The sequence below is a fragment of the Ambystoma mexicanum genome, chromosome 14, assembly GCF_040938575.1.
Source record: "Ambystoma mexicanum isolate Mex_15411 chromosome 14, UKY_AmexF1_1, whole genome shotgun sequence".
In the NCBI taxonomy this organism is placed as follows: Eukaryota; Metazoa; Chordata; class Amphibia; order Caudata; family Ambystomatidae; genus Ambystoma; species Ambystoma mexicanum.
The window spans coordinates 608285351-608306552 of NC_090940.1; the positions used below are offsets into that span (position 1 = coordinate 608285351).

At 56.3% G+C, this 21202-nt stretch overlaps 1 protein-coding gene across 1 annotated transcript in view; it reads left to right on the forward strand.

Annotated features, from left to right (window-relative positions):
• The first annotated feature begins 4327 nt into the window (after positions 1–4327).
• NGB (neuroglobin) overlaps positions 4328–21202 on the forward strand; it is a 117690-nt gene continuing 100815 nt past the window's right edge. The window contains exon 1 of the mRNA XM_069638010.1: positions 4328–5311. Within this exon, the coding sequence (XP_069494111.1) occupies positions 5208–5311 (104 nt within the window). The 5' untranslated portion in view covers positions 4328–5207. The remainder of the gene's footprint in view (positions 5312–21202) is intronic.

The window sequence follows — 21202 nt, forward strand, 5'->3', positions numbered from 1 at the left end:
ATTGTTTGAGGCTGCAAGTCTGTCTCCTGTCCTCGGAGAGTGCACTCTCCTCTCACTTGGTTATTCAGCTTTGAGGGCACCTCCTGTTGGTGTTCTTCTCACAGACAGGATGGAGCTCAGATGTAGATGTTTCCCAGTTGCAGGAATGTATGGGCGTGACCTACACAGTCACCCTCCTCTTGCACCAGGCACAAACTTCAAAGCACCTGCAGGCGGTCTCTTCCTTTGGGGTGCCTCCCCTTGGCAGGATCAGCATACACAGCTCCTCTCCTCTTGATTGCTGGAATGGAGTAGGCTGAGGTTTCCAAACCTCATGCAAAGTCAATAAATCACGGCCATCGTGAGACTGATGGCCATGAAAGTTCCAAAGATTGTTTAAATATGTATCACGAGCGGTGCACAAGCACCCTTTCGGGCCGCAACCGTCGCGTACAATCTGCCAATATGGCGGCAACTTGCTGCGTAGGATTCGGTACTGTGGAGCGTGTCGGAACGCCTCATCCGATGTTGAGAAAGCTCTCAAGAGTTCCGATCACTCTCACGCTGTACTTCCCTCATCACCAATGTTGCCATACAGGTCCGCCCCAGGCCACCCCTCGCATCACACACGCACTTGTCTGAATAAGGCACTGACACGTCTGCTCAGTTTGGGGTCCCGGCGGCGAATCTCGTCTGCTGGTCCTTCTTTATTATAACCCGCCTGCGCGAGCTGGATTGAGGCTCGCACGTGCGTACAACCAGTGGTACGCTACGTAACAGGAGAGAGAGAGATCAGAGAGAGAGAGAGAGAGAGACGAGAGAGAACCAGAGAGCGAAGCGTGTGAGAGAACCAGGGATACAGCAAGAGAGACAGATCAGAGAGAACCAGAGTGAAAGCAAGAAAGTGAAAGAGACAGATGAGAGAGAACAGAGAGAAACCGAGGGGGAGAGAGAGAGAGAGAGAGAGATCAGAGAGAGAGACGCGAGAGAACCAGAGAGCAAGGTGTGTGAGAGAGAACCAGAGAGAAAGCGAGAGACAGAGAGAGAGAAACTAGAGAGAGAATGATAGTGCCAGGGAGGGAGGGAGAGAGAGAGTGAACGTCAACGTCAGACATGGACATATAGACTGAGGCAGAACCATTGAAAGACAGTGAAACACAATGAAATTGACTGCCTTTGATCGATGCTTCTGACTGGATTTCATTCGGCTATAAATTACACTACCACAGAATAATAGAGTGAGTGGGGGTGGGGGTCGGGGGCTAAGCGCAGATCGGTATTTGGGACCTCTTGGTATCCTGGACACTTGGAGAATGTGCAGGTGGGGTCGCAGCAGCACCTGGAATCCTGGACACTTGGGGTATGTGCAGGTAGGGACTCATCAGCACCTGGTATCCTGGACACTTGGTGTATGTGCAGGTAGCGACCCATTAGCACTTGGTATCCTGACACCTGGGGTATGTGCAGGTAGGGATCCGGCAGCACCTGGAATCCTGGACACTCAGGGTATGTACAGTAAGGACCCAGCAGCACCTGGAATCCTTGATACTTGGGGGTATGTGCAGGTAGGCACCCAGCAGCTCCTGGAATCCTGGACACTTGGGGTATGTGCAGGTAGAGACCCAGCATCACCTGGAATCCTGGACACTTGGGTGTGTGCAGGTAAGGACCTATCAGCACCTGGAATCCTGGACACTTGGGGAATGTGCAGGTAAGGACCCATCAGCACCTGGAATCCTGGACACTTGGCGAATGTGCAGGTAAGGACCCATCAGCCCCTGGAATCCTGGACACTTGGGGTATGTGCAGGTAGGAACCCAGCATCACCTGGAATCCTGGACACTTGGGTATGTGCAGGTAAGGACCCATCAGCACCTGGAATCCTGGACACTTGGGGAATGTGCAGGTAAGGACCCATCAGCACCTGGAATCCTGGACACTTGGGGTATGTGCAGGTAAGGACCCATCAGCACCTGGAATCCTGGACACTTGGGGAATGTGCAGGTAAGGACCCATCAGCTCCTGGAATCCTGGACACTTGGGGCATGTGCAGGTAAGGACCCATTAGCACCTGGAATCCTGGACACTTGGGGAATGTGCAGGTAAGGACCCATCAGCACCTGGAATCCTGGACACTTGGGGAATGTGCAGGTAAGGACCCATCAGCACCTGGAATCCTGGACACTTGGGGAATGTGCAGTAAGGACCCATCAGCACCTGGAATCCTGGACACTTGGGGAATGTGCAGGTAAGGACCCATAAGCTCCTGGAATCCTGGACACTTGGGGTATGTGCAGGTAGGGACCCAATAGCCCCTGGAATTCTGGACACTTAGGGTATGTGCAGGTAGGGACCCATCAGCACCTAGAATCCTGGACACTTAGGGTATGTGCAGGTAGGGACCCAGCAGCACCAGGAATCCTGGACACTTGGGGTATGTGCAGGTAGGGACCCGTCAGCCCCTGGAATCCTGGACACTTGGGGTATGTGCAGGTAGGGACCCAATAGCCCCTGGAATTCTGGACACTTAGGGTATGTGCAGGTAGGGACCCATCAGCACCTAGAATCCTGGACACTTAGGGTATGTGCAGGTAGGGACCCAGCAGCACCAGTAATCCTGGACACTTGGGGTATGTGCAGGTAGGGACCCATCAGTACCTAGAATCCTGGACACTTAGGGTATGTGCAGGTAGGGACCCATTAGCTCCTATAATCCTGGACACTTAGGGTATGTGCAGGTAGGGACCCATCAGCACCAGGAATCCTGGACACTTAGGGTATGTGAAGGTAGGGACTCAGCAGCGCCAGGAATCCTGGACACTTGGGGTATGTGAAGGTAGGGACCCATCCTCACCAGGAATCCTGGACACTTGGGGTATGTGCAGGTAGGGACCCATTAGCCCCTGGAATCCTGGACACTTGGCGTATGTGCAGGTAGGGACCCATCAGTACTTAGAATCCTGGACACTTAGGGTATGTGCAGGTAGGGACCCATTAGCCCCTGGAATCCTGGACACTTAGGGTATGTGCAGGTAGGGACCCAGCAGCACCAGGAATCCTGGACACTTGGGGTATGTGCAGGTAGGGACCCATCAGTACCTAGAATCCTGGACACTTAGGGTATGTGCAGGTAGGGACCCAGCAGCGCCAGGAATCCTGGACACTTGGGTATGTGCAGGTAGGGACCCAGCAGCGCCAGGAATCCTAGACTCTTGGTTATGTGTAGGTAGGGACCCAGCAACCCCTGGAATTCTGGACACTTGGGGTATGTGCAGGTAGGGACCCATTAGCCCCTGGAATCCTGGACACTTAGGGTATGTGCAGGTAGGGACCCATCAGCACCTAGAATCCTGGACACTTAGGGTATGTGCAGGTAGGTACCCAGCAGCGCCAGGAATCCTGGACACTTGGGGTATGTGCAGGTAGGGACCCATCAGCACCTAGAATCCTGGACACTTAGGGTATGTGCAGGTAGGGACCCAGCAGCGCCAGGAATCCTGGACACTTGGGGTATGTGCAGGTAGGGACCCATTAGCCCCTGGAATCCTGGACACTTGGGGTATGTGCAGGTAGGGACCCAGCAGCACCTGGAATCATGGACACTTGGGTATGTGCAGGTAGGGACCCAGCAGCACCTGGAATCCTGGACACTTGGGGTATGTGCAGGTAGGGACCCAGCAGCGCCAGGAATCCTGGACACTTGGGGTATGTGCAGGTAGGGACCCATTAGCCCCTGGAATCCTGGACACTTGGGGTATGTGCAGGTAGGGACCCAGCAGCACCTGGAATCCTGGACACTAGGGGTATGTGCAGGTAGGGACCCATTAGCCCCTGGAATCCTGGACACTTGGGGTATGTGCAGGTAGGGACCCAGCAGCACCTGGAATCATGGACACTTGGGTATGTGCAGGTAGGGACCCAGCAGCACCTGGAATCCTGGACACTTGGGGTATGTGCAGGTAGGGACCCAGCAGCGCCAGGAATCCTGGACACTTGGGGTATGTGTAGGTAATGACCCAGCAGCACCTGGAATCCAGGACACTTGTCACTGGCGCAGGCCGGGATTTGGAAGTACTTGGTATCCTGGACACTTGTCATTGGCGCAGGCCGGGATTTGGAAGTACTTGGTATCCTGGACACTTGTCATTGGCGCAGGCCGGGATTTGGAAGTACTTGGTATCCGACATAGCTTGGATGGGTGCGGGTAGTGAGTGGATAGTGCTTGTTTTAATCCAGGACACTTGGGGAGGAGTAGCGCTGGATTTTGCACTCCTGTGGTAGGCGCAGGAGGCGTGTAGACGTTGTTGTGCAGCACGTGGGATCGGCGCAGGGCAGGTGCCAGGGGTGCCCGGCGTCTGCCTATCTCACATGCACGGGGTACCTCCCTAGTGGTGGCATCGCACCCATCCGTGTCTGAGCAGAAATAAACTCCTACTTTCAAGACCCACACGGCGCTGGAAGGCATCGCAGAACACGGAGACCTGGCGATCGGCAGCGCGTGCAGGCGCACAGGGGCTGCCCCGGGGAGCGCGTGTGTAGGAGGGGAGGGTCTACTCAGCTGCCCAGTCGCAGCTGGGCAATCGCAGCCGCTGCCTGCCAGACGCCAGGCGCATCCTGAACCACCACTGCATGCATCCAGCGCGGGCGGACTCCAGCCACGCCACACCTTGAGCCGCTTTTTCGGGGTGACTTGTTGCGCGCCGGGACCACACCCCACCGACTGCCTGGCACACACCTGGACGCCCTTCTCAACTGCTACCCACCCGGACCTCCGCAGCTGGTGTCGCCCGGTCGGACCCTCCCCAGAGCTGCTGCCACACATCTGGATCCTTTCCTCTTTGGTTATTTCTCTTCTGCCCCCACCCCTGCATCGCTCCAGATCTGGACCGTGTTTTTAGCTTTCGCTGCACACCTCGACCCTCACACCCCTTTAATTTGCGGCACAGCAGGGCAATACCCTGGGGGTCGACCCAATCCCGGCTCGCTTTTCGTGCCCCCCCCCTGCACATCTGGACGCTGTCCCCAGAAGCGTTCGCACATCTGGACGCTTTCATCGCTATCGCTAGACATTCGGGTCCTCTCTTGTCCCCGCGGGTCGCCGAGCTTCTGGCTACTCTGCTGAGTCAGTCAACATCTGGACCCTACTGGCACTGCACATCTGGACACTCTTCTGTAGAGTCGCTGCATATCTGAACTTTCACCGAGAGACCAGACACCCCTCTAGGACGATGGCGGGGGGTGCCTTATCCCAAACAGAGAAGGAACTGATCCGAGAAAGCTGGCGCCTGGCAAACGTGGACCTTCTGGCCCACGGCATCGCCCTGTTCACCAGGTGAGTGTGTACCACGAGCACCCACTCACCACCAGGTGAGTGTGTACCACGAGCACCCACTCGCCCACGGCATCGCCCTGTTCACCAGGTGAGTGTATACCACGAGCACCCACTCACCACCAGGTGAGTGTGTACCACGAGCACCCACTCGCCCACGGCATCGCCCTGTTCACCAGGTGAGTGTATACCACGAGCACCCACTCACCACCAGGTGAGTGTGTACCACGAGCACCCACTCGCCCACGGCATCGCCCTGTTCACCAGGTGAGTGTGTACAACGAGCAGCCACTCACCACGAGCACCCACACACCACCAGGTGAGTGTGCACCACGAGCACCCACTCGCCCACGGCACCGCATTGCTCACCAGGTGAGTGTGTACCACGAGCACCCACTCACCACCAGGTGAGTGTGTACCACGAGCAGCCACTCGCCCGCGGCATCGCCTTGTTCACCAGGTGAGTGTGTACCACGAACACCCACTCACCCACGGCACCGCATTGCTCACCAGGTGAGTGTGTACCACGAGCACCCACTCGCCCGCGGCATCGCCTTGTTATTCAGGTGAATGTAGGGTACCCAGGATCCCTCAGCCCCATGTGCGTGCCTGCCACACAGACTCCCTCGCCCAGAGCATGCTTGTTCATAGCTGAGTGTGTGCCACACAGACTCCCTCGCCCAGAGCATGGCCTTGTTCATAGCTGGGTGTGTGCCACACAGACTCCCTAGCCCAGAGCATGGCCTTGTTCATAGCTGGGTGTGTGCCACACAGACTCCCTAGCCCAGAGCATGGCCTTGTTCATAGCTGGGTGTGTGCCACACAGACTCCCTAGCCCAGAGCATGGCCTTGTTCGTAGCTGAGTGTTTGCCACACAGACTCCCTCGTCTACAGCAGGCCATGTTCGCCAGTTGGGTGTGTGCCATGAGCACCCACACACCAACATCCCTCACCCTCAGCATGGCCTTCTTCAACAGCTGATTTTGGATTCCCCAGTCACCCTTAACCTGATCTTCAGCTTGCCCACCAGGTTAGTGATTGCCCCACAGACTCTCTTACCCACAATAATCGCTAGGTGAGTGTGGGGGACCTAAACTCCTTGAACCACATCTTCCAGGCTACACACACTCCATCACTCACAGCCTGGCTTTATCTGGCAGGAACACAGACTCCCTCGTCCACGGCATGGTTTTCTTCACAAGGTGATTTTGGGAAACCCAGACACCCTCAACCACATCTTTAATGTATTCACTGATTGGGTACATGCCACAAATACTCGCGCATACTCATTACGACATTGAGTGTGTGCCACGCAGACTCTTTGGTCCACAGCATGGCCTTGCCCGCCAGGTCAGCGAATGCCCCACAGACTCTCCTACTCACAGCACGGCCGTGCCCGCCAGGTTAGTGAATGCCCCAGAGACTCCCCTACTCACAATGCAGCCTTACCCGCCAGGTCAGTGAATGCCCCACAGACTCTCCTACTCGCAGCATGGCCTTGCCCGCCAAGTTAGTGAATGCCCCACAGACTCTGCTACTCGTAGCATGGCCTTGCCCGCCAGGTTAAAGAAGGCCCCCACAGACTCTGCTACTCGCAGCATGGCCTTCTCACCAGGTTAGTGAATGCCCCACAGACTCTCCTACTCGCAGCATGGCCTTGTCCGCCAAGTTAGTGAATGCCCCACAGACTCTGCTACTCGCAGCACGGCCTTGCCCACCAGGTTAAGGAATGCCCCACAGACTCTCCTACTCACAGCATGGTCTCGCTCGCCAGGTTAGTGAATGCCTCACAGACTCTCCTACTCACCGCACGGCCTTGCCCGCCAGGTGAGTGAATGCCCCCACAGACTCTCCTACTCACAGCACGGCCTTGCTCGCCATGTTAGTGAATGCCCCACAGACTCTTCTACTCGCAGCATGGCCTTGCCTGCCAGGTCAGCGAATGCCCCTCAGACTCTGCTACTCGCAGCATGGCCTTGCCCGCCACGCTAAGGAATGCCCTACAGACTTTGCTACTCGCAGCATGGCCTTGCTCGCCAGGTTAGTGAATGCCCTACAGACTCTCCTACTCGCATCATGGCCTTGCCCGCCAAGTTAGTGAATGCCCCACAGACTCTGCTACTCGCAGCATAGTCTTGCCCGCCAGGTTAAGGAATGCCCCACAGACTCTTCTACACACAGCATGGCCTTGCCCGCCAGGTTAGTTACTCACAGCACGGCCTTGCCCACCAGGTAAGTGAATGCCCCATAGACTCTCCTTCTCGCACCATGGCCTTGCCCGCCAGGTTAGTGAATGCCCCAGAGACTCCCCTACTCACAGCGCAGCCTTGCCTGCCAGGTTAGTGATTGCCCGCCAGGCTAGTGAATGCCCCACAGACTCTCCTCCTAGCATGGCCTTGCCCGCCAGGTTAGTGATTGCCTGCCAGGTGAGTGAATGCCCACAGACTCTCCTACTCATAGCATGGCCTTGTTTTCCAGGTGAGTGAATGCCCCACATATTCTTCTATTCTTCTACTGCCGTGCCCGCCAGGTCAGCGAATGCCCCACAGACTCTCCTACTCACAGCACGGCCGTGCCCGCCAGGTTAGCGTATGCCCCACAGACTCTCCTACTCACAGCACGGACTTGCCCACCAGGTTAGCAAATGCCCCACAGACTCTCCTACTCACAGCATGGCCTTGCACACTATGTTAGCAAATGCCCCACAGACTCTCCTACACACAGCATGGCCTTGCCTGCCAGGCTAGTTACTCACAGCACGGCCGTGCCCGCCAGGTTAGCGAATGCCCCACAGACTCTCCTACTCACAGCACGGCCTTGCCCGCTAGATTAGTGAATGCCCCAGAGACTCTCCTACTCGCACCATGGCCTTGCCCGCCAGGTTAGTGAATGCCCCAGAGACTCTCCTGCTCACAGCACAGCCTTGCCAGCCAGGTTAGTGATTGCCCGCCAGGTTAGTGAATGCCCCACAGACTCTCCTACTCCCAGCATGGCCTTGCCCGCCAGGTTAGTGATTGCCTGCCAGGTTAGTGAATGCCCCACAGACTCTCCTACTCACAGCACGGCCTTGCCTGCCAGGTTAGTGATTGACCGCTAGGTTAGTGAATGCCCCCTAGACTCTCCCACTCACAGCATGGCCGTGCCTGTCAGGTTAGTGGATGCCATGCAGACTCTCCTACTCACAGCATGGCCTTATTTTCCAGGTGAGTGAATGCCCCACAGACTCTCCTACTCACAGCATGGCCTTGTTTTCCAGGTGAGTGAATGCCCCACAGACTCTTCTACTCGCAGCACGGCCGTGCCCGCCAGGTCAGCGAATGCACCACAGACTCTCCTATACACAGCATGGCCTTGCCCGCCAGGTTAGTCAATGCCCCACAGACTCTCCTACATGAAGCAAGGCCGTGCCTGCCAGGTCAGCAAATGCCCCACAGACTCTCCTACTCACAGCACGGCTTTGCCGCCAGGTCAGCGAATTCCCCGAAGACTCTCCAACACACAGCACGGCCTTGCCCGCCATGTCAGCGAATGTCCCACAGACTCTCCTACTCACAGCACGGCTTTGCCGCCAGGTCAGCGAATTCCCCGCAGACTCTCCAACACACAGCACAGCCTTGCCCGCCATCTCAGCGAATGTCCCACAGACTCTCCTACTCACAGCACGGCTTTGCCGCCAGGTCAGCGAATTCCCCGCAGACTCTCCAACACACAGCACGGTTTTGCCCGCCATGTCAGCGAATGTCCCACAGACTCTCCTACACACAGCACGGCCTTGCCCGCCAGTTTAGCGAATGCCCCACAGACTCTCCTACACACAGCACGGTCGTGCCCGCCAGATCAGCGAATCCCCCACAGACTCTCCTACTCACAGCCCGGCCTTGCCCGGCAGGTCAGTGAATGCCCCACAGACTTTCCTACTCACAACACGGCCTTGCCCCCCCCCAGGTTAGCGAATGTCCCACAGACTCTCCTACTCACAGCACGGCCTTGCCCGCCAGGTTAGTGAATGCCCCACAGACTCTCCTACTCACAGCACAGCCGTGTCCGCCAGGTTAGCAAATGCCCCACAGACTCTCCTACTCAAAGCACGGCCTTGCCTGCCAGGTTAGCGAATGCCCCACAGACTCTCCTACTCACAGCATTGCTTTGCCCGCCAGGTTAGCGAGTACCCCACAGACTCTCCTACACACAGCACTGCCTTGCCTGCCAGGTTAGTTACTTATAGCACGGCCGTGGCCGCCAGGTTAGCGAATGCCCCACAGACTCTCCCACTCACAGCACGGCCATGCCGGCCAGGTGAGTGAATGCCCCACAGACTCTCATACTCACAGCACAGCCTTGCACGCCAGGTTAGTGAATGCCCCACAGACTCTCCTACATGCACCATGACCTTGGCTGCTAGGTTAGTGAATTCCCCACAGACTCTCCTACTCGCAGTATGGCCTTGCCTGCCAAGTTAGTGAATGCCCCACAGACTCTCCTACTCACTCCTACTCTCAGCATGGCCGTGCCCGCCAGGTTAGCGAATGCCCCACAGACTCTCCTAATCACAGCACGGCCTTGCCCACCAGGCTAGCGAATGCCCCACAGACTCTCCTACTCACAGCACGGCCGTGCCCACAAGGTTAGTGAATGCCCACAGACTCTCCTACTCACAGCATGGCCTAGCCCGCCAGGTTAGCGAATGCCCCACAGACTCTCCTACTCACAGCACGGCCTTGCCCGCCAGGTTAGCAAATGCCCCGCAGACTCTCCTACACACTGCACCACCGTGCCCGCCAGGTTAGCGAATGCCCCACAGACTCTCCTGCATGCACCATTACCTTGCCCGCTAGGTTAGTGAATTCCCCACAGACTCTCCTACTCGCAATATGGCCTTGCCAGCCAGGTTAGTGAATGCCCCACAGTCTCTCCTACTCACTCCTACTCACAGCATGTCCTTGCCCGCCAGCTTAGTGAATGCCCCACAGACTCTCCTACTCCCTGCATGGCCTTGCCCGCCAGGTTAGTGAATGTCCCACAGACTCTCCTACTCACAGCACAGCCTTGCCCGACAGGTTAGTGATTGCCCGCCATGTTAGTGAATGCCCCACAGAGTCTCCTACTCACAGCACGGCCTTGCCCGCCAGGTTAGTGAATGCCCCACAGACTCTCCTACATGCACCATGACCTTGCCCGCTAGGTTAGTGAATTCCCCACAGACTTTCCTACTCACAGTATGGCCTTGGCCACCAGGTTAGTGAATGCCCAACAGACTCTCCTACTCACAGCATGGCCTTGCCCGCCAGGTTAGCAAATGCCCCACAGACTCTCCTACTCCCAGCATGGCCTTGCCCACCAGGTTAGTGAATGCCCCACAGACTCTCCTACTCACAGCACGGCTTTGCCCGCCAGGTTAGTGATTGCCTGCCAGGTTAGTGAATACCCCACAGATTCTCCTACTCACAGCACAGTATTGCCCGCCAGGTTAGTGATTGCCCGCCAGGTTAGTGAATTCCCCACTGGCTCTCCTACTCACAGCATGGCCTTGTTTTCCAGGTGAGTGAATGCCCCACAGACTCTCCTACTCCCAGCATGGTCTTGCCCGCCAGGTTAGTGAATGCCACACAGACTCTCCTACTCACAGCACGGCCTTGCCTGCCAGGTTAGTGAATGCCCCACAGACTCCTCTGCATGCACCATGACCTTGCCCGCTAGGTTAGTGAATTCCCCACAGACTCTCCTACTCCCAGCATGGCCTTGCCCGCCAGGTTAGTGAATGCCACACAGACTCTCCTATTCACAGCACAGCCTTGCCCGCCAGGTTAGTGATTGCCTGCCAGGTTAGTGAATACCCCACAGACTCTCCTACTCACAGAACGGTCTTGCCCGCCAGGTAAGAGAATGCCCCACAGACTCTCCTACTCACAGCACGGCCGTGCCTGCCAGGTTTGCAAATGCCCCACAGACTCTCCTACTCACAGCACGGCCTTGCCCACCAGGTTAGCAAATGCCCCACAGACTCTCGTACACATAGCACAGCCTTGACCGCCAGGTTAGCGAATGCCTCACAGACTCTCCTACTCACAGCACGGCCTTGCCCACCAGGTTAGTGAATGCCCCACAGACTCTCCTACTCACAGCATGGCCTTGCCCACCAGGTTAGCAAATGCCCCACAGACTCTCCTACACACAGCATGGCCTTGCCCGCCAGGTTAGTTACCCACAGCACGGCTGTGCCCGCCAGGTTAGCAAATGCCCTACAGACTCTCCTACTCACAGCACAGACTTGCCCGCCAGGTTAGTGAATGCCCCAGAGACTCTCAAACTCGCACCATGGCCGTGCCCGCCAGGTTAGTGAATGCCCCACAGACTCTCCCACTCACAGCATGGCCTTGTTTTCCAGGTGAGTGAATGCCCCACAGACGCTCCTACTTACAGCATGGCCTTGCCCACCAGGTTAGTGAATGCCCCACAGACTCTCCTACTCACAGCATGGCCGTGCATGTCAGGTCAGTGAATGCCATGCAGACTCTCCTACTCACAGCATGGCCTTGTTTTCCAGGTGAGTGAATGCACCACAGACTCTCCTTCTCACAGCATGGCCTTGTTTTCCAGGTGAGTGAATGCACCACAGACTCTTCTATTCACAGCACGGCCGTGCTCGCCAGGTCAGCGAATGTCCCACAGACTCTCCTATTCACAGCATGGCCTTGCCCGCCAGGTTAGTGAATGCCCCACAGACTCACCTACACGCAGCACGGCCTTGCCTGCCAGGTTAGTGAATGCCCCACAGACTCTCCTACTCGCACCATGGCCTTGCCAGCCAAGTTAGTGAATGCCCCACAGACTCTCCCACTCACAGCATGGCCGTGCCTGTCAGGTTAGTGAATGATATGCAGACTCTCCTACTCACAGCATGGCCTTGTTTTCCAGGTGGGTGAATGCCCCACAGACTCTCCTACTCACAGCATGGCCTTGCCCGCCAGGTTAGTGAATGCCCCACAGACTCTCCTACTCCCAGCATGGCCTTGCCCGCCAGGTTAGTGAATGCCCCACAGACTCTCCTACTCACAGCACGGCCTTGCGCGCCAGGTTATTGATTGACTGCCAGGTTAGTGAATGCCCCACAGACTCTCCCACTCACAGCATGGCCGTGCATGTCAGGTCAGTGAATGCCATGCAGACTCTCCTACTCACAGCATGGCCTTGTTTTCCAGGTGAGTGAATGCCCCACAGACTTTCCTACTCACAGCATGGCCTTGTTTTCCAGGTGAGTGAATGCCCCACAGACTCTTCTATTCACAGCATGGCCGTGCCCGCCAGGTTAGTGAATGCCCCTCAGACTCTGCTACACGCAGCACGGCCGTGCCCGCCAGGTCAGCGGATGCCCCACAGACTCTACTACACACAGCACGGCCTTGCCCGCCACGTAAGCGAATGCCCCACAGACTGTCCTACTAACAGCACGGCCGTGCCCGGCAGGTCAGTCAATGCCCCACAGACTTTCCTACTCACAGCACGGCCTTGCCCGCCAGGTTAGCGAATGTCCCACAGACTCTCCTACTCACAGCACGGCCTTGCCCGCCAGGTTAGCGAATGCCCCACAGACTCTCCTACTCACAGCACGGCCTTGCCTGCCAGGTCAGCAAATTCCCCGCAGACCTTCCTACACACAGCACGGCCTTGCCTGCAATGTCAGCGAATGCCCCACAGACTCTCCTACACACAGCACGGCCTTGCGCGCCAGGTAAGCGAATGCCCCACAGACTCTCCTACTCTCAGCACGGCCGTGCCTGCCAGGTTTGCAAATGCCCCACAGACTCTCCTACTCACAGCACGGCCTTGCCCACCAGGTTAGCAAATGCCCCACAGACTCTCGTACACATAGCACAGCCTTGACCGCCAGGTTAGCGAATGCCTCACAGACTCTCCTACTCACAGCACGGCCTTGCCCACCAGGTTAGTGAATGCCCCACAGACTCTCCTACTCACAGCATGGCCTTGCCCGCCAGGTTAGTTACCCACAGCACGGCTGTGCCCGCCAGGTTAGCAAATGCCCTACAGACTCTCCTACTCACAGCACAGACTTGCCCGCCAGGTTAGTGAATGCCCCAGAGACTCTCAAACTCGCACCATGGCCGTGCCCGCCAGGTTAGTGAATGCCCCACAGACTCTTCCACTCACAGCATGGCCTTGTTTTCCAGGTGAGTGAATGCCCCACAGACGCTCCTACTCACAGCATGGCCTTGCCCGCCAGGTTAGTGAATGCCCCACAGACTCTCCTACTCACAGCACGGCCTTCCCCGCCTGGTTAGTGATTGCCCGCCAGGTTGGTAAATGCCCCACAGACTCTCCCACTCACAGCATGGCCGTGCATGTCAGGTCAGTGAATGCCATGCAGACTCTCCTACTCACAGCATGGCCTTGTTTTCCAGGTGAGTGAATGCACCACAGACTCTCCTTCTCACAGCATGGCCTTGTTTTCCAGGTGAGTGAATGCACCACAGACTCTTCTATTCACAGCACGGCCGTGCTCGCCAGGTCAGCGGATGTCCCACAGACTCTCCTATTCACAGCATGGCCTTGCCCGCCAGGTTAGTGAATGCCCCACAGACTCACCTACACGAAGCACGGCCGTGCCCGCCAGGTCAGCAAATGCCCCACAGACTCCCCTACTCACAGCACGGCCTTGCCCGCCATGTCAGCAAATGCCCCACAGACTCTACTACACACAGCACGGCCTTGCCCACCAGGTAAGCTCATACCCCACAGACTGCCTACTAACAGCATGGCCGTGCACGCCAGGTTAGCGAATGCCCCACAGACTCTCCTACACAAAGCATGGCCGTGCCCGCCAGATCAGCGAATGCCCCACAGACTCTCCTACTCACAGCATTGCCTTGCCCGGCAGGTCAGTCAATGCCCCACAGACTTTCCTACTCACAGCACGGCCGTGCACGCCAGGTTAGCGAATACCCCACAGACTCTCCTACTCACAGCACAGCCTTGCCCACCAGGTTAGCGAATACCCCACAGACTCTTCTACTCACAGCACGGCCGTGCACGCCAGGTTAGCGAATACCCTACAGACTCACCCACTCACAGCATGGCCTTGCCCTCCAGGTTAGCGAATGCCCCACATACTCTCCTACTCACAGCACGGCCTTGCCCGCCAGGTTAGCGAGTACCCCACAGACTCTCCTACTCAAAGCATGGCTTTGCCAGGCAGGTTAGCAAATGCCCCACAGACTCTCCTACACACAGCACTGCCTTGCCCGCCAGATTAGTTACTCACAGCACGGCCGTGCCCGCCAGGTTATCGAATGCCCACAGACTCTCCTAATCACAGCACGGCCTTGCCCACCATCCTAGCGAATGCCCCACAGAATCTCCTACTCACAGCACGGCTGTGCTTGCCAGGTTAGCGAATGCCCCACAGACTCTCCTACTCACAGCACAGCTGTGCCCGCCAGGTTAGCGAATGCCCCACAGCCTCTCCTACACACAGCACCGCCGTGCCCGCCAGGTTAGCGAATGCCCCACAGCCTCTCCTACTCAAAGCACGGCCTTGCCCGCCAGGTTAGCAAATACCCCACAGACTCTCCTACACACAGCACTGCCTTGCCCACCAGGGTAGTTACTCACAGCACGGCCGTGCCCGCCAGGTTAGCAAATGCCCCACAGACTCTCCTACTCACAGCATGGCCTTGCCCACCAGGTTAGCGAATGCCCCACAGACTCTCCTAGTCACAGCACGGCCGTGCCTGCCAGGTTAGCGAATGCCCCACAGACTTTCCTACACACAGCACCGCCATGCCCGCCAGGTTAGCGAATGCCCCACAGACTCTCCTACTCACAGCACAGCCTTGCCCGCCAGGTTAGTGAATGCCCCACAGACTCTCCTATAGGCACCATGACCTTGCCCGCTAGGTTAGCGAATGCCCCACAGACTCTCCTACTCACAGCATGGCCTATCCCGCCAGGTTAGCGAATGCCACACAGACTCTCCTGCTCACAGCACGGCCTTACCACCAGGTTAGTGAAAGCCCCACAGACTCTCCTACTCACAGCATGGCCTATCCCGCCAGGTTAACGAATGCCCCACAGACTCTCCTACAAGCACCATGGCCTTGCCCGCTAGGTTAGTGAATTCCCCACAGACTCTCCTACTCGCAGTATGGCCTTGCCCGCCATGTTAGGGAATGCCCCACAGACTCTCCTACTCACTCTCACAGCATAGCTGTGCCCGCCAGGTTAGCAAATGCCCCACAGACTCTCCTACTCACAGCATGGCCTTGCCCGCCAGGTTAGCGAATGCTCCACAGACTCTCCTACTCACAGCATGGCCTTGCCCTCCAGGTTAACGAATGCCCCACAGACTCTCCTACTCACAGCACGGCCGTGCCCGCCAAGTTAGCGAATGCCCCACAGACTCTCCTACTCACAGCATGGCCTATCCCGCCAGGTTAGCGAATGCCACTCAGACTCTCCTACTCACAGCAGGGCCTTGCCCGCCAGTTTAGCGAATGCCCCACAGACTCTCCTACTCACAGCACGGCCGTGCCTGCCACGTTAGCGAATGCCCCACAGACTCTCCTACACACAGCACCGCCATGCCCGCCAGGTTAGCGAATGCCCCACAGACTCTCCTACTCACAGCACAGCCTTGCCCACCAGGTTAGTTACTCACAGCACGGCCGTGCCCGCCAGGTTAGCGAATGCCCCACAGACTCTCATACTCACAGCACAGCCTTGCCCGCCAAGGTTAGTGAATGCCCCACAGACTCTCCTACATGCACCATGACCTTGCTCGCTAGGTTAGTGAATTCCCCACAGACTCTCCTACTCACAGTATGGCCTCTCCCGCCATGTTAGCGAATGCCCGACAGACTCTCCTACTCACAGCATAGCCTTGCCCGCCAGGTTAGTCAATGCCTGACAGGCTCCCCTACTCACAGCACGGCCTTGCCTGCCAGGTTAGTCAATGCCCCACAGACTCCCCTACTCACAGCATGGTCTTGTTTACCAGGTGGTTGTGGGGTACCCAGACTCCCCCAGACGCATCTTGCTTTCTGTCACCAGGTGAGTTCATGCCATTTGAATTCACTCACATATACTTGTGACGTCTCATGAGTTGAGTGTATGGCACAAGGTCCATCTCATCAGCCCCGTTATGTTGCTCACTGTGTGACTGCAGGCCACTTGGACCCGCCGGCCACGCAAGCTTTTTGCCAGGATAGTATATGCTGGGAGGCATTGGCAGAGGGGAACTCATGACAAGGTGTGATGGTCCTCTAACAGCCCCTGTACTGCAAGACCCAAACAAGAGCAACTTAGTGCAGTACACTCTTCACATGCCCAAGTCCGGGCTTCGAGGGCCAGAGTCCTGACGGGTTTTCAGGATATCCCTCATTAATATTCATGAGGAGAAATGTGCATACTTTTAGAATGCAAATTCGTCTCATGAATATTAACTAGGGGTATCCTGAAAACCCGTCATGGATCGGGCCCTCGCGGCCTGGAGTTGTACAATGTGTGTAGCTCCACAATGCATTTTCTATCTCCATCATCACCCTCGTTATGAGGGGCTTGGCCACAGGCGAAAATAAGTGAGTGCATTGGCCTCTTTCTAGGAAGGTCTATGCGCGCCTCAGATCTGGAGGGGAGAGTGCCTCAGGAGATACCAATATGTTAGGGTCCCAAGTCTAGCGAGGCAGGTGAGTGAGTGTCTCCGGAACGCCCCAGGAATGGGAGGGAATGTATCATATGGATAAAGTGAGGGAAATCAGTGCCTTAGTTCTTAGTGATGGACTCCAGCGCATTGACCCAGACAGGCTACTGGCCTCCCACATCGGTCGGGCCAGGCGAGTGAGTGTCTGAGGTCTCCCTGGGCACTGAAGTGAGTGTTTTAGGACCCATGTGGCAAAGGGAAGGAGAGATACGACACCCACCAGGACAGAGGAGAGACTGAGTGGCCCAGGGTCTACATGGGTAGGCGAGGGAGTGCGTGCCCTAGGGTCCACCTGGGCATGTGATGGAGTGAGTCCCTTAGGATACACCGGGGCAGGTGTGGGAGTGCGTGCCCTAGGGTCCACCTGGGCATGTGATGGCGTGAGTCCCTTAGGATACACCATGGCAGGTGTGGGAGTGCGTGCCCTAGGGTCCACCTGGGCATGTGATGGAGTGAGTCCCTTAGGATACACCAGGGCTGGTGTGGGAGTGAGTGCCCTAGGGTCCACTTGGGCATGTGATGGAGTGACTCCCTTAGGGTACACCAGGGCAGGTGTGGGAGTGTGTGCCCTAGGGTCCACCTGGGCATGTGATGGAGTGAGTCCCTTAGGATACACCAGGGCAGGTGTGGGAGTGAGTGCCCTAAGGTCCACCTGGGCATGTGATGGAGTGAGTCCCTTAGGATACACCGGGGCTGGTGTGGGAGTGAGTGCCCTAGGGTTCACCTGGGCTTGTGATGGAGTGAGTCCCTTAGGATACACCGGGGCAGGTGTGGGGGTGAGTGCCCCAGGATCCACCTGAGCATGTGATGGAGTGAGCCCCTTTAGGATCCACCAGGGCAGGTGTGGGAGTGAGTGCCCCAGGATCCACCTGGGCATGTGATGAGTGAGTCCCTTAGGATACACCAGGGCAGGTGTGTGAGTGAGTGCCCTAGGGTCCACCTGGGCATGTGATGAGTGAGTCCCTTAGGAACCAATAGGACAGGTGTGGGAGTGAGTGCGCTAGGGTCCACCTAGGCAGGGGAGGGATTGAGTGCCCTAGGGTCCACCTGGGCATGTGATGGAGTGAGTCCCTTAGGATACACCAGGGCTGGTGTGGGAGTGAGTGCCCTAGGGTCCACCTGGGCATGTGATGGTGTGACTCCCTTAGGGTACACCAGGGCAGGTGTGGGAGTGTGTGCCCTAGGGTCCCCCTGGGCATGTGATGGTGTGACTCCCTTAGGGTACACCAGGGCAGGTGTGGGAGTGTGTGCCCTAGGGTCCACCTGGGCATGTGATGGAGTGAGTCCCTTAGGATACACCAGGGCTGGTGTGGGAGTGAGTGCCCTAGGGTCCACTTGGGCATGTGATGGAGTGACTCCCTTAGGGTACACCAGGGCAGGTGTGTGAGTGAGTGCCCTAGGGTCCACCTGGGCATGTGATGAGTGAGTCCCTTAGGAACCAATAGGACAGGTGTGGGAGTGAGTGCGCTAGGGTCCACCTAGGCAGGGGAGGGATTGAGTGCCCTAGGGTCCACCTGGGCATGTGATGGAGTGAGTCCCTTAGGATACACCAGGGCTGGTGTGGGAGTGAGTGCCCTAGGGTCCACCTGGGCATGTGATGGTGTGACTCCCTTAGGGTACACCAGGGCAGGTGTGGGAGTGTGTGCCCTAGGGTCCACCTGGGCATGTGATGGTGTGACTCCCTTAGGGTACACCAGGGCAGGTGTGGGAGTGTGTGCCCTAGGGTCCACCTGGGCATGTGATGGAGTGAGTCCCTTAGGATACACCAGGGCTGGTGTGGGAGTGAGTGCCCTAGGGTCCACTTGGGCATGTGATGGAGTGACTCCCTTAGGGTACACCAGGGCAGGTGTGGGAGTGTGTGCCCTAGGGTCCACCTGGGCATGTGATGGAGTGAGTACCTTAGGATACACCAGGGCAGGTGTGGGAGTGAGTGCCCTAGGGTCCACCTGGGCATGTGATGAGTGAGTCCCTTAGGAACCAATAGGACAGGTGTGGGAGTGAGTGCGCTAGGGTCCACCTAGGCAGGGGAGGGATTGAGCGCCCTAGGGTCCACCTGGGCAGGCGATGGACTCAGTGCCTTGGGCTCCACCAGGGCAGTTACGACATGAACGCCACCGGCGCTTCTAGGGCCGATGAGAAAGTGAGTGCCTAGAGTCTATCAGGACATGTGAGGGAGTGATTGCCCTAGGAACTTCCTGGGCATGCGAGGGAGTGAAGCGCCCCGGGGTCCACCAGGGTGGGTGACAGTTTGCGTCCTCCGTAAGCTCTACCAGGGAAGGTGAAGTGATTAATTGTGATTTGAAGGAGCAGGTGAGTGAGTATTTAGTAACTTCGCAGGGAGCCTATTTATATGGGGGGTGGGGGGGGGCGTGGGCGGGGCTTCCCTCGGAGTCATGTGCAATAAAACCCACAGCAACTAGTGCAGGTGTGTGATCACAGCAGCCACCGAGAATCCCAGGACAGGGCGGGAGTGATTCAATGTCACATGCCAGGCAAAGGGAGATCGAACGACACACATCTTGCATTCTTGACAAGTACAATAGCATTAGGCACACGGCCTCGCGGTGAGGCTGTGCTGAGGGTGGCCTCTTGCTAAGAAGCCCATCGCCCCCCGCCCCCTTTGGGTTCCAAAGCCGTCATTGGTTTGCCCATGGGCGTCACCCAGATGAGGGCCAGGTGCAGTGCACACAGAACCGTGTGTCTTTTAGCAGCATTTCAGAAAGTGCTTAACAACCTTAGTCATAGTTCCTTTTTGTTGTTGTGCGCCCGATGCAACATGTGTAGGACGGGGGGGAGGGTGGCCCAGGAAAGTAGGACCGCAGCTCAGAAGTCACACAGAAGGGATACAGGAACACACCCTACTTTCATGGTCCTTGAGAAACCCCAGTTTGCCACAGCCCAGCCCTGGCCCACCATCTCAGCCCCGGGTTGCTTCTCATGCTAACCCTGGACTGGCATTGATGCCCATGGGTTTCTGTGATATGTGCCATGCACCACCATCCCTGCCTGTGATATGTACTATGGATTGCCATCATTGCCTGTGGTTGTCTGTCATATGTACCATGCACCGTCATACATGTCCATGGTTGTCCGGAATAAGTGCCGTGGTCCACCCTCGATGCCCATGGTTGTCAGTGATATGTAACATGGACTGCCATCAGTGCGCATGCGTGTCACCGATAAGTGCCATGGTCTGCAATGCATGCACGGGGCAATCTGTGATATGTACGATGGTCTACAATTAAATCTTTTGGTGACATGGACCGTGGTCCATCAGAGGAGGACAATATCAGGGTTGTCTGTGCCATACCCTCCATCAGTGCCCATGGTGGTCTGGTATAAGTATTATCGTCCAACACCGATGCTCATGGTTACCTATGACGTGTACCATGGTACGCCATCAATGCCCATGGTTGCCTGTGACATATATCATGGTCCGCCATCAAGGCCCAGGTTGCCTCTGACATATATCATGGTCCGCCGTCATTGCCCATGGGTGCCTGTGACATATATCATGGTCTTCCATAATTGCCCCTGGTTGCCTATATCATAGTCCGCCATCGATGCCCATGGTTGTCTAAGACACACACCTGTATATATAAAGAGAGACAAAGCTAAAGTGTAGATGCTAGAGGTACATGAAAACGATTTATCACATCAGGGACCAATCACAATTAAGATCAAATTTTAATGATAAATCATAAAAGTTAAAACAACCAATTAAATGAGGTGGTCCACAGTACAAAACATACAGTATTCAATATAAAACCAAACTAAACTAGAACAGAAGTTACGTGAACAAACTAGTTCGGCTAGTGACAAAACCAGTGTGTTAAAAGAGCACAAGGGGGTACCTATTAAACAAATTGTATAGAACCCTACTTCAGTTTGGAATAATTGTGTAATACGTTTAAGTCTCTGGTTACAATACAGAGATGTATCTCGTCATGTTTCTGTTCCTAAAACAAGTGTGGAACATTCATCAGGAGGAAGATATTAACGCAACCCAGTAACAGTTGAAATAGCACATAACAGTGAACACTCTCTAGCATCTGTGGGGATAAAACAAACAAACATATAGTCAGCTCATGAGTAGCAAGATACTATGAAAAGTTCAAAATCAATGAACAGAGGCATACAAAAAGAGGAAACAAATACCTCAAATGCCGCCTGTGGGTGCT